A 14,408-nucleotide genomic window follows, 5' to 3' on the forward strand; every position below is an offset into this window, starting at 1 on the left:
TGGCAACAATGAGGGAAAACTTTTCAAATTAGTCACTGCATTAATTTATTTTATAACTTCTGAGCAGAAAAAAGTTTAAAAAGTAACAAGCTAAAGAAATGAACCGCTTCTGAGTCATCCCGACCAAAAACAACCAATCAGAGCCAGGAGGAAGTTCTGTCAATCAATCTCATGTACTTGCTGCTAAATGTGCTAATGGCGGAGAAACAACGTACCGTTACAGAGAAACTGTTTATCCGCCGTCGGGAGTGGCTACGTTAACTAGCCTGAGGATTCGTGACAGGCTGTGCTAGCTGCAGAGAGAAGGAGAGAGGGACGAGCAGCGCCACACACAGGGGTGACTGGCAGCACTAAGACCCTCCTCCTGGCTCTGATTAGTTGTTTCTAGTTAGCACTGGAAGCAGTAGGAGAAATAAGAGGAGCTTAAATTTTTCAAAGATTATCTGTCTCATACCACACTGACTCATATATATATATATATATATATATATATATATATATATGTTTAAATAACAATAATATACTGCAGCTTAACTCATCACACAATGTTCAAAAGAACAGAAATGCCAGAAAAAAAAAAGAAATAATAGACAACAACCTCCTTTCCTTCACATAAACACTGAAAATGTGTCGCCTCTCCGTCAAAGACGAGGTTCAGATGAACATGAAGTTTATAGAGCAAACTAACAACTGCTGAAGCCCCAATTCTTTTAAAAACATCTGTGAAAGCAGTGGGTGACCAAGAGGCAGCCAAGAAACGATTCACAATTGAAATTCCTGCTGAGATGTGTGCAAACCTCAAGACCAGACAAGAAGCATCGCATCACGTCTTTGATAACCAGGATTCACCCACACAGTGAACTTTTTACTTATTCACTGACAAATATCTGAAAACTAGACGGTCAGTCTGTACATCCGAGGCCGTTACCAGCCCAGCTAAGACCAATATGAAGAAACAACAATCAAATAAAATCTGACACATCAGTGAATCTCTCCATCCGACTGTCAGCATGTCCTACCGCAGGTTTACCAAAGTTCTGCTTGGACCCAGAATGTCTCATCGTGTGCAACGAGAGACATTTGTTGAGCAACAAATGTAAATAAACTGGATTTAAACTAAAAAGAATTTTAATTCTATTTATTCTAGAAAAAAAATCTAATTTAGAAGATTTTGCCAATATGTTGATGAAGATGTTATATTTAACTCCATGCTTGTTTGGAAATGCTTAAAAAGCAAGATTTGCATTTCTGTGCTGATTTTGCATCAAGTAGTTTTAAATGTGAAGAACAAATGTTAAGCAATAGTTGGTGAGCTGTGAAATGTTTAGTGTAATATTGTTCCGTCAAGTGAGATAATCTCCAGAAACCACGACAAAAATGTCAAACATCAAACAGAAATGGGTCCAAGTAAAACAAACTGCATAAGCAGAATGAGGAAAAGGGGATGGAGGGATGCAGAAAAGAGAAAGAAAGAAAGTAAAGGGAGGGAAGAAGGTGATGGAGGCCAGCAGGTCCACCAAGACTCAGCCAGGTGTTTTCAATCATTGGAAATTAGATTATATTGGTTACACTTTTATATTTGTTTCTAATTTTGACTGGAAATCAGAGAAGTGACTTTTTGCTTTGCCTGTTTTTAAGCTTTTAAAGTTTCAACAATCCATTTTCATAAAAATGTATCCCCAAATTTAAAAAAAAAAAACTTGTGTCATCACTTTTCCCACTCTTTTTTTTATTTTTTTTTTTAAGAATAAACACATTTACTTTTCAACATTGATGACTCTTTATTTAATAACTGGTACTAATGAGGACACTTCCAGATTTATAACGTCTCTCCCTAACCGTAATAATACTTTTTGAACAACAATCAAGTCGTGATGCTTTTTAACATTATTTAACAGCATAAAGATTGTTGGTAGACTTTGATGTTCAAACGTTCAGTTGAAAGGTCCGGTCAGTCTAAAAAAAAATCTACTTTTTTTGTTGACTTGTTGAAAAAAATAATTAAAAATGGCAACTCAAACCGTTTTGTCTTTTATACATCCTGAGCCAATGTTACATTTAAGTCTTTAACAAAGTTTCTCCAGGAAGACCATTTGACAGGACCTTTAAATCCTGATCATGATGCATCAAACAGAGGCTACCAACCATCTGATAATCAAACAAAGTTAAAGAGTTTTTAAAATCTTACACAAGCAGCTTTAGGTCCCTGCACATAGGAAGCTGTGGCTGTTTCAAACATGTTCCTTATCTAAAGTCCCGTCCACATGAGGATGATTTCAGTCGTTATCCAGAAATACGTTTTGTGGTTTAGGCAGTGCGTCCACACAGATTCTGCATCTTTTAGACCAGAATCGTTTTTGAAACGTCGGTTTCTTGTTTCCAGAAGGCCGTGCCGACCACATGTTTTTTTTAAATGATGAGGTCGCAGCTCCATCTCGTTCTCTATCCTCCATCTGCTTCTCTCTCACACAAACCCAACATGGTGCCGTTCGGCGGGGTTACCAGATCTAGAAGTTTATATTTTTTATTCTTTGTGCAAATTTAATGAACTTGCACCAGGATTTCTGTTTTACAATCCCACTTGATTAACCAAGGTCTACCGATTAAATGAATAAACTGTGCCCAATTGTGAGGAAACCTGTCCAATCTGGCAACACTGCACTGAATCCTTAATGTGCCTGGAAAGACCTAAAATCAAACCTGGATTATTCAAGCTGCGGTCTGAAAAAGCAGTGCTGGGTTATTTATTCCTTCTTACTTTTGTCTTTTACAGACAGACTCTGAAAACCAACCACTTCCTGTGTGCACAGGTCCTGCTGCTGCTGCTGCTACTTGGTTTCAGTGCATACCTGCGCTTGAAGGTCAGGATGACTCCGAGGAGGATGATGATGATCATGAGACTCCCTGCGATCATGCCAGCCATTTTCACCGTGCTGTCCACCTGCTTCTCCGGCTCCATGGCGTCTGAATCCTGGGTGGATGCACCTGAGCGTCCACACACACACACACACACACACACACACACACACACGCAGACACACGCACACACACACACACACACGCACACACACACGCACACACACACACACACACACACACACACACACACGCACACACACACACACACACACACACACACGTCATATCGGTAGGCAGAATCCAGCAAATACAGTCTCAAAGAAACAAACATAGTTTTACATACAAAAACAACAGACACAGTCCATGCTGCATTAATTTACACAAAGGATCAAGTTCATGCACCAACATACAGCATACATTAGTCAGCTACAAGGGAAGGCAACATGATTAGTCCCAATGTGAGGAGATGACTAAACATTCCTTCAAGAAAGAGTTAAATAAGAGCAATGAGAGTTATGCAGGAGGATAAAATATGAAAGAGACAATATACAGCAGAGCCCTCCTAAAACAGCAAAAACTTCCCCATTTGCAGATTATCTTTTACTTATTTAGTATTTTTTTGTGGATGATATCTAAAATGTGCAGCTTGGGAAACTGAAATACTCAGGTGTTGTGCTACTTGACTTGGCTGCTGTTTACAAAGCAACCAACCCATTTTCCTCTGTGTGCTTAGCTGTAAATAAGGAAGACTGTAGAGCAGTAGATCTTAACCTGGTTCGATCGAACCCCAGGGGTTCGGCGGAGCCTCTGCCGCGGAGGTAAAGACACACTTGTGTAAAGTCGTGATGACGCCCCGCTTTGCCATCACTTGCTGCAGAGGATCACGTTACATTGCTTAGCCAATCAGAGGATCACGTTACATTGCTTAGCCAATCAGAGGATCACGTTACATTGCTTAGCCAATCAGAGGATCACGTTACATTGCTTAGCCAATCAGAGGATCACGTTACATTGCTTAGCCAATCAGAGGATCACGTTACATTGCTTAGCCAATCAGAGGATCACGTTACATTGCTTAGCCAATCAGAGGATCACGTTACATTGCTTAGCCAATCAGAGGATCACGTTACATTGCTTAGCCAATCAGAGGATCACGTTACATTGCTTAGCCAATCAGAGGATCACGTTACATTGCTTAGCCAATCAGAGGAGCCCTGATTGAAGGAGCTCCACTCTCAGCATGGATTTGAACTTGTGTCTTTATTTACTTCAGCAAAGCTCAGTTTTTACCAAATTCTATAGCTTTCGGTGAACTTCTAAATCTGCTCCTTAGTCGCATCTTTTCGGGTTTGCTACTGCCTCTAGTGGCGTGGGGGTGGTAACACAACTAATATAATTACATTACTAAATCAGAATACCGCAAAGTCTTTATTATTTATTATTCATTTTTAATTCTCTTAAGAATGTAGAGCTAATTAAATGATCTAAACACCTAAAGACCTTAAAGTGGTTCCAGTTTCTCTCGATGGCCAACCTGTTGAAACTGTGGCAAATTTTAAATACCTTGGGTCGTTCCTGGACAGTCAGCTCAACTTTGCTGAAAACACCGACTATATATTGAAGAACTGTTCTCAAAGACTCCACCTTTTAATAAGACTTAGTGATCATGGGGTGTCTTGAATTTGGGGAACAAATCATATTTTATTTATCACTACAGAAGGGTTCAGTGAATGCGCATATGAAACTGTTGGGTTCGGTACCTCAAAAAAGGTTAAGAACCACTTCTTTAGATGTTAGCTTCTACAGAAGAGCCAAGATGGTTTCCACAATGCAAATTAAGATTAAACTATCAAAATAAAAAGTTGTGCTTTGTAATCCTGCTGATAACCGATGATCCACTCAACATGCACATCTGAGAAGGTGGACAATTTTATTTAAACAAGAAAACTAAATACAATAAATACTTTGTTCTCACAAAAAGGACAATTTTTTCCTTTTCCTTTTCAAAATAGTTAATCTTTTAACCAAAAAAAAGAAAAAGAAATGTAAGCTGGTTGTGTGACCAAGACATTTAGGAGTGCAAAGAACATGATAAAAGTAAAAAATGTGGGTAAACATAAGATATGTTAGCTCCAACTTTACTTATAGTAAAAAACTAAATAAATAAAGAAAGACAGAAAATGTAGCAGACAGCATATGGAGAATGAGATCAGAAATATCTGTATTAATGCAGAAAGTTTACAATGTATCAAAAAGAAACGAAGGGTAAATAATCAGAAAGCCGGGAAGGAGCTCAAATGATTTCATTTCCTTCTGCTGCTGAGTTTTTTAGCAATTCAGTGTAAATTGGTTGAACAATAGCCCTAAAGTGGAGTGAAAATAAAACCTGTTTTGAGGGAAAGTTTGCCATTTCTTTGTAGCTTCCAATAATAATGTGGAAAAAAGTTAAAGTGGTTGTGCAGAACGTCTCTGTCTCTCCACTCGGTACGATGTACAAACGATGGAAACTGCAAGGCAGAACAATTATGATTTATTTGGAAAGTATAAAGAGATACATTATTCCTTCTTAAAATATTATCTTTGTATTTCAGATTTTTTATTTTTAAGCACCTCCAACGCAACAAATCCTCCCCTGAATAAAACCCAGAACACCTGAAGATGGTTTTCCTCCCTAACCTTTTTTCGAAGCGTTTCTGAAGAACGGTAAGTGGCTGATGCTTCAGGAAAGGCCACTTAAAGGCGTCCACTTTGTTAGCACAGCGTTCAAGTAGCAAAACAATATTCAGAACGTTACAATCAGCCGAGGCAAACAATCCCCGAAGCAACACACTGAACCAAGTTAAATTAGATTAAATATTTCACAATACAAACAAAATCAACAAAGACAGATAGAAAACTGGAAATGCAAAACACAAGTTGGATGATCAAACAGTCCTAAATATCAATGCAGATTACTGTGGCCTCAGAAAACAGATTTTCAACACCAACACGTATTTACAGAGACGCTCCAGAACGTCTGACAGGCCCGACTAGAGGATTAAATGCTCTGAAAGGCAACGTCTAACTCCACATGTCCTCTTAGCTGTCAGAAACATCTTCCTCCGCGGGAAATTTTAGGATTGTATTTTACAAAGATTGACACTGGACAGGCCAGAAAGTGACAAGGAGAAAACAAAAAGTTGAGAGAGGAACAAAGTTGAAAAGCAGAACAACTATAAATCAAGATTTTATAGGCCTCGTATTTAAAAGCCTGTGATTGTGCACATGAATGCTCCCGCTCACACCGAGCAGACTCTTGTTATAACCTTGATAGACAAAGACAGGCGATTAATAGAGTAATACTGCTGTGTGGGAGTTCAGTTAATCCCTTGTCTCTCTCATCTTCACCCCCTCTGCAATAAAACAAGGTTGGCAGCAGAAAACACCGAACTAGCGGCTTGAGCACCTAACCTTGGCACACTTGGTAATAGCTGCCGCAGTCCTCAATGGCTGCACTGATGAGATGTTCTTATGAAATCCCTGAACGCCCTCAATGACAGACCATTCACAGACGGCCTCTCCATCCTTACACGCGTTTGAGAAAATATGTATACAAGACAAATACATCTGTCACTCTGAATCCCACGCTTCAATGCTGAAAAAGAAATGCCACTTTACCCTGAATGTTTGTAAAAGGGATCACAGAGACATTTCAATCGAGGGCTTGATGTATTTCTCTGAAAGAGTGAATAGTGTTTAGTGCTACTTGGAACAAACAATGGTTCTGCTAATCAGCAGTTGGCTCAATGAAACTGGGGAGATGTGTCTATTAACTTTAATATAGTTCAGATCTGAAATATAAAAACACTATAAAAAGGTAGAGATATTCGACTTCAGAGTGAAATTTCAAGGTTGAACTCAAAATGCACAATGACCATTGATGATGCTTCGGGGAGGATAACTTCCCTGAAGCACATTAAGGTGGACTTACTGGGATCTTCTCTAAATTTTGGAATGCATGTGTACAGATGTGCATTCAATACAAAACATGTTCAATACATGTAAGTATCAAAAATCATTCTTAGATGATAAGATTTTAGTCGGCTCAGTTTTGTTGAGCTCCCGTCAGAATCAGCTGTTTTAGGGCGCTGTCACTTTAAATCAAATAAGCTGCTGCTGGCCACACCCACCAACTCAACCTTTACACATGCAGGTGAAAATGGCTGCAAACAGATAACTGCACATTTTTGAAAAGCACAAGTGGAACCTCCTGCACAACCAACAAGAATAGGGCAAGTAGCTTCTGGATGGCAAGTTGACAACAAAACTCTTGGCTTTTCCAGGGTCATGACCAACTTCTGTGATTTTAGTTGCGTTTCTTAAACGATGGAAACACCAAAATTCCCAAATTGTGTTTTTTTGACATGGGTGGAATATTGACAAAGTTTTGCATACATTGTAGCGACTGTTGTTACCAGATAAATGCCCATTAAGACATTCTCAATGTGCATTTTAAATCCCATGTCTAACAGTAAGTACAATGCTAAATATGTTTTAGATTATGGTGGGACATAATGAAGCAGCAACTAATTCTCAGATGCTCTATAAGCTGCAGTTTTACTTCAGTTTTGCTCTTTCACCTTCTTCAAATGCGTCAACCCTTTCATAACTGAGTAATCTGCTTTATCGCTTTGCAATTTTAAATTTGTCTTAAATAATAACGTTCCACTGATTTAGCACATAAATACAGTCAATTTTACAAAACAATCTGCTTCTTTTCATGTGTTGTAAGAGTACATGCTTCACATTTACTCTCCAAAAGTCAAACAATGTGGACATCTCACACCTAAAGTTTGCATTTTGTCTGCTTTAAATGTATCCCAACCAGCTTCAGAGAAGCAGCAGGGATAAAAAAAAATGTGAATATTTCTGTTTTCCACTCATGCCCACTTCATGCTGCCCTCTCTGTAATCAGAGACCAGAAGTTCCTAGTTGTCCATCAAGCACATTACGGTTACACGAGAGCCTTGGGCGATCATGCAGGAGACGAGCGCTCACATTTCCATGTCAGCCTGTGCCCCAGTAATCACCTCACAGGTGTATTAAAGCTCAATCCCCCCCCTGAGTGATCCACATTATGCATCAGCTGGCACGTTTCACTGTGACCCCCCATTTGTTCACACTTCACAGCCTCACGTGCTGATTGGGTTCAACAGTTCATGATGCAACAGCAGAGGACCCCATCTGGCACCGGGTTCAGCTCCATTTGACATCGCAATTGACCGGGTTGGGAGCCGCTCAGCCAATCAGGTGAACTCAGACGGCGCTCTGACCAGGACAGGAGCGATGTGAGGTAATACAAGCGTGTCCATTACAAAGGGGTGAGACCTGAGTGGAAGCAAAATACCACGACTAAATGGGATCGATTCACAGCTGGTGGAGGAGCAATATGGAGGCTGGGGGAGCCTCATTTACAGCTGTATTGTTATAATGAGCCAACAGGTGGCATATGGCACTTTATGGATAAATATTCCTTTCTTACCACCGGTGGCTTTAAACGGAGTCCATAAAAGGAACCGTCATATCATTTATACACAATACACATTTTGATTTTATGTCAGTGTTGCTTCCTAAAAGAATATTTTACACAAGGAGACAAGAAATGAATGTGAATTACTTTCACTTTATACAACTATATTATATATATACCGTGTTTCCCCAAACGTAAGACAGTGTCTTACTTTCTTTTTATCCCCAAAAGCCCCACTATGTCTTACTTTCGGGGTATGTCTTATATTGGAAAAAAATTGTTGAATTTTTAGTTTTAACCATAAAATTAACATTTATTAACAACCTGAACAGTATTGTATTACCGTATTTTAAGCAGGAGGCGGCAATGACAAGTGCAGGGGACGCCGCGGTGACGTATGGAGAGGGGGACAGCGCGGTGACGTATGGAGAGGGGGACGGTGCGGTGACGTATGGAGAGGGGGACGGCGCGGTGACGTATGGAGAGGGGGATGGCGCGGTGACGTATGGAGAGGGGGACGGCGCGGTGACGTATGGAGAGGGGGACGGCGCGGGGACGTATGGAGAGGGGGACGGCGCGGTGACGTATGGAGAGGGGGACGCCGCTGTGACGTATGGAGAGGGGGACGGCGCGGTGACGTATGGAGAGGGGGACGCCGCGGTGACGTATGGAGAGGGGGACGGCGCGGTGACGTATGGAGAGGGGCACGGCGCGGTGACGTATGGAGAGGGGCACGGCGCGGTGACGTATGGAGAGGGGCACGCCGCGGTGACGTATGGAGAGGGGCACGCCGCGGTGACGTATGGAGAGGGGACGGCGCGGTGACGTATGGAGAGAGGGGGACGGCGCGGTGACGTATGGAGAGGGGGACGCCGCGGTGACGTATGGAGAGGGGGACGCCGCGGTGACGTATGGAGAGGGGGACAGTGCGGTGACGTATGGAGAGGGGGACGGCGCTGTGACGTATGGAGAGGGGGACGGTGCGGACGTGGGCAGGAAAGTAAGACATGTCTTACTTTCGGGGTACAGCTTATATTAGCCGACCCCCCTGAAACTCCCGATACGTCTTACAATCGGGGAAACACGGTATGTGTTTGTATAAAGTAGTTCTATTATCTTGCTTTTCTGCTCCACTATTGTGATCTTTAGTATTTTGGGTAATGTGCCAAAATAGTGGGAAACTCTGTCCAGCTGGCTAAATGTAGCATTAGCAAGAAAAATTCAAGTTCATAACACTATTAGCAAAAAATTATTGCACTCCAAACAGTCCTTTGCAACATGAGCATTGTACACACTGACATTGTAATGACCAGTAGTGGGCGCACTTGTGCTAGTGCACTAAAGCGGAGCTAACTTTTCATTTAGCACTATAGCATTCTTGCTAATTTTGAAAATGTTTATTGCATTTAGCCTTCCGTAAATATTTTTTTCTGGATAAAATCTAAAGCTCTAGTTTACTAGGCTGATGTGTAAACTTTCGGTTAAATAAATTTCAACATCTGTGTTGATTCTTATGTTGTTTATGTTTATTAGAGTTAGCAATACTCAGCAGCTATAAAACTGAAAATGCTTCCACTAAGTCCTGTGTTGGTGTACCACTTTAGTGCTATCAGAACTAATTATTAGGATTAGCCCAGGTAAACATTTGGTTAGCGGCGCCCACCACTGTCCACGGCGATATGTTAGCCCTATGTTAGCTGTGTACTTCAGCTGTCTTCTCATTAGAAATACCAAAGCCATGAAGAGGAGTCCTTTATATACAAATGTATTCATTTATGATCAGTTTTTGTTTCTTAAATCTTGGAAAATGACACATTTCCAATTACTTCACTATTTGATAGACATTCAGCTCTTCAGTAAAAGCTTTTCCCACAAGGTTTAGGAGTATTTCTGATCAATCATAACATTTCCAGTTAGAGGTTCCCACTTTAAAAGGTGACCAATAAACATGGCCAATGCTGTACAAGTCTTCTTATTTCTACTATTTATTTATAAACTGTTTTTCTTGTAATTACTGCAAGATCCACAGAGACGAGGTGAGACTCTTAATGCCTGAAAGAGTCTTGAAACTATTTCTCCTGGAGGGAAGATGAAATGTGGAAGTGAGAGGTTTAATGCTCCGGCTGTCTCTGTGGACCCCAGACTTCCCAGTCGCTTGGCCTTCCCAGTGACCGTCTGCTCACACCGGGGGAATGAATGACCAACCTACTGCAGGAAAACGGGAACTGCTTCACAAATAATACACTAATGGAGCTTTAAGTGAATCTGCAATGGTTTACAGAACTGGACAGAAGATTCTTGTTTGTTTCTGCGTTTTCATTTTAGCTTGTTGAACACAAACAGTGCATCCGAAAGGTTTTCACAATGCTTCACTTATATCTGTTCCTTAATCTTTACACAATTACCCCATATTGAAAGTGTGGAATTTTTTTTTTTACTTATTGCAACATAATGTGAAAATTTGTTATGTTTACAGTTTTTATCAGTAAAATATTTAAAACTTTTCTCCCTCTTTAAAACAATGACACTATGCGGCTTGATGGGTATTTTATTTCTGGACACTAATAATGCAAAATATAAATTAATATCTCCATTTGATAATACTGGCTGCCTGTTTTAGAGTAATCCTATGAAACATCTCCGGCCTGTGAACGTTTGTATCATTTCTACTTACATCTCTTTTCTTGCAGTTTTTTTTCATCCCGTTTTTATTTCGCTGACTTCGTGAGCACAATAAAATTACTAGGGAGGAATTAGGGGTAAAGCCAGAGATATTAAAAACATAATCTGATCCAAATAGAGAGAAGATTGATTCTCCCAGCTAGCGATGCTCTGCAGCTCCACAGGACAGCATATTAAAATGGGAGTTTTCTTTCTGTGTCTGTCGGACGATGAGACGTTTGAGACCATCTTATAAGTTTTAGTGAAATTAAAGTTTATTTAAAAAATTTGTGCAGTTTTTGTGTGAAGACAGAGTCATTTCTTTTACCTGACTGTAAGCTATAAGTTGTAGATGTGAGTTTTTGCTTCTTGCTGTCTGATGAGTCTGATTTGAATGTTTAGTTTGGGGCTTAGTTTTGTGACCAGCTGTGGGTGGATTAGTGTTAGTATGGCTGAGCATGTTTAACAAGATTATTCATCTGAAATAAACCAAGCTGCTCCGTCTGATCTGCACTTCCTGTGTTTATATGACCAAACAACCAGAGCTACACATGGCCTGCTAGCTTTAGCCTGTCTGTGCAACCTGAAGGGAGAGTATTCTTATCCTGGTGTCTAGTAAAAGCATAAAATACACAACATTACCCACCTGAATCTTTTTTTTAAGGCCCTGTTGACATGGAGCTGGTTTTCAGTGAAACTTTAACCTTTTTTTGCAATGCAGCTGCTTGTTTACACGTCTGCGGTGATCGGACACAGAACCCTTTAGCAACCAGATCTCAGAGCGAAACTTTTCGGGAACACACCTGTCCAAGGTGTGAATTACTCTGCAGGTATTGATTCTACTCATGCACATGAACAGTAAAAACGGCAGATAGAGCTGTACTGTGTGCTGCTTCACCTGTCCAGTTTAACGTATCTTCTGATAATGAGTAAATATATTATTAGAAGGACGTTAAGGGTCAAAACACATCAGCGGCATGCTAAAATCACCGCTCCACGTGGTGCACAGACATGACAACTACAGCAGACTCGAGGTGTCTTGTTGGTCTGGTCTAAGTAGAAACACACTGATGTCAAAATGTGGAATTTTCTCCTAAAATATCTGAAAATATCAGCAGTTTCCACATTGCTGCTCTGTGTAAATAAAGTCACATTACTTTTGGATTAGGGCTACACTGTGATGCAGTTGGTAGCAACCATCCAGAAGTCAGGATATTACTGCAAAAACCCCAAACATGAGGCTGTATTTATGCAAAACCGATGTAATAATAATGAATAAAGTGATAATTCTCAAAGTTGGTGTTTCTTTACATATTCCTACAGTGCTATGAGAGGACATTTGTAGTACTTATAGGAGGACATTCCTGCTCCGGTCCAAACGTTTAAAGACATTTTTCACTTTTCTTTGCGTTTCTATTTTCACGGTCTTGTATTTTTGTATTTACAGATGGAGTACAGGATTTCACAATCAAGTTTTTGAGATTCACGGGACGCTTGTGAAGTCGAGCAGATGCGTGATTCACCAATCTGTCTGGTGGAATAATGCAATACATTTGTTTGAACATAAAAATAGGAAAAAACAATAATTCATGGGCGGGAGTCGATCCGTGCTGGCGTCTTTTCTCTTATTTTGAACTTTGATGTCGGTTTCTTCCAGTCTGTCTTTGTTGTTGAAGCCGTTTCTCATTCCATCTCTTTTTCCCTTAAGAATTCAGTGAGTGTGTCTTTCTTGTTTGCCTTTCTCTTAATCTATTTTATGTGTCAACTCTAAACTCGGTTGAATGTTGCTTGCTGACTGTGCAGCTACTTAAAAAGCCCTTCATCCTTTGTTTGTTGGTAGTGTGCCCTTAAAATGTCATATCCTCCCCAGATATTCACCTACAAACATCTTCTCCCCTTTTCAGAGTCTGACTCAATCTGCTGCAAATTTAGAGGGCAACCTGACTTACGAGGGAGGAAGCAGGAAGCACATTGTCATTACTTATGAATAAAGAGAGATGAGAATAAGGTGTACCGCGACTCAAACCAAACAAATCAGTCAAAAATTGCAGGTTTAAACTGCAGTCACATCTCCGAGTCGACCATAAACAAATGCTGATGGCAAGCAACCTGTTGCATCAGTATTGCAGAGCAGCGGAGTCAGTTACAACATGGCTCTGTACAGAACCAATTAGAGCCGACCTCGGCTCTAATGGCAACAGCAACTGAAGCCGACACAAAACACCAACGTGTTCACAAGAAGCGGGTTTGATGCGTCAAAAGGTCATACAATCACCATCGACGTAGAAATCCTGCTCCTCATTCAGCACGCCGATGCGCTGAGGCACTCTATCGGCTTTTCTTTTCATCTTTTCATTTCAGTCAGTTTTTAGTTTGCTTCTCCTCCCAGAGTGTTGAAAGCAACCATATGGAAAACACATCAAAACAAATGGCTGTCAGAAACGATGTGCCATGGCTTGTCCTTGCAATACTTCACACTCTGTTGAAGAAATTTGCATAACACTTTATGCAGACGTTCCTATGGAGTACAATGGGCTTGGTTCACTTTGGCGCTGCAGAGATCAGCCGAAGCTTACAGCACTAAGCACAGCTGAAATATACCACCGAGTTTTAAAACTGACATGCTTTAAAAATCACAGATTCAGCTTTAATGGTGGAAACCGATCACTCTATAAGCGTTTCATGTTAGAATCAATGATTGATTAATTTTGTGTGTCTCATGTGTAAAATAACCCAGTGGCATGGCACGGTTTATTTTTAAGCAGTTATGAGGCACAGCAGCCAAACCTGAAGCTGCTGCTGTGAAATTTGTTGCTAGGCAACCAAAGAGGGACTTTCCAGTGCCTACATCTCCCAGAATGCTGTGCAGCATTGAAGATTCTATCAGACGTATTATCTGTTGATGTTATTGCTCTCGTGTCCATCATGATCTATATTGTTATTGATTTATCGTCCAGCCACATTTTAAGGCTTTTTGAATGTTTTACTATGGAATATTTAGCTTAAAGTGCGGTGATGCGACACTTAGCCTTTAGCTTTAAGCTGGTTTTATGCTCATCGTTTTATTTACCGACCGACGCTCTTAAAAAAACAATGAAAATTCAGACATTTTCTTCAATCAGTGAAAGCACCAGAGACGCCAGGACAGAGTGTGAAAAGTGAACTTATCCCAGGAGAAAAGGATGTTTGGTCACCACAGGATTTAACAATAAAAGCTAAATATGAAGCTAATGCAGCAGCAGTATGTAACAAAGTTAAATAACAGAATTTTAGTTAACATTACCAACCATTCAAACGTCTGCTGGTAAAATGCTGAGCTGCCTGTGATGTCAGTGGAGTCCAGCAGGCTTTTAGACATCCTGACGTTCAGTTAAACGTT

General features: G+C 40.5%; 1 protein-coding gene across 6 annotated transcripts in view; it reads right to left on the minus strand.

The window, feature by feature from the left end:
• The window catches only part of ptprt (protein tyrosine phosphatase receptor type T), a 311,147-nt gene that overhangs the window by 100,475 nt on the left and 196,264 nt on the right, over positions 1 to 14,408 (minus strand). For all 6 annotated transcript variants that reach the window (XM_081606784.1, XM_017304835.2, XM_008408309.3 and 3 more), the window contains one exon: positions 2,850 to 2,985. In XM_081606784.1, coding sequence (XP_081462910.1) covers positions 2,850 to 2,985 — 136 coding nt within the window. The remainder of the gene's footprint in view (positions 1 to 2,849; positions 2,986 to 14,408) is intronic.

This window comes from Poecilia reticulata, chromosome 5 (genome assembly GCF_904066995.2).
Source record: "Poecilia reticulata chromosome 5, P_reticulata-male-v2, whole genome shotgun sequence".
Lineage (NCBI taxonomy): Eukaryota > Metazoa > Chordata > Actinopteri > Cyprinodontiformes > Poeciliidae > Poecilia > Poecilia reticulata.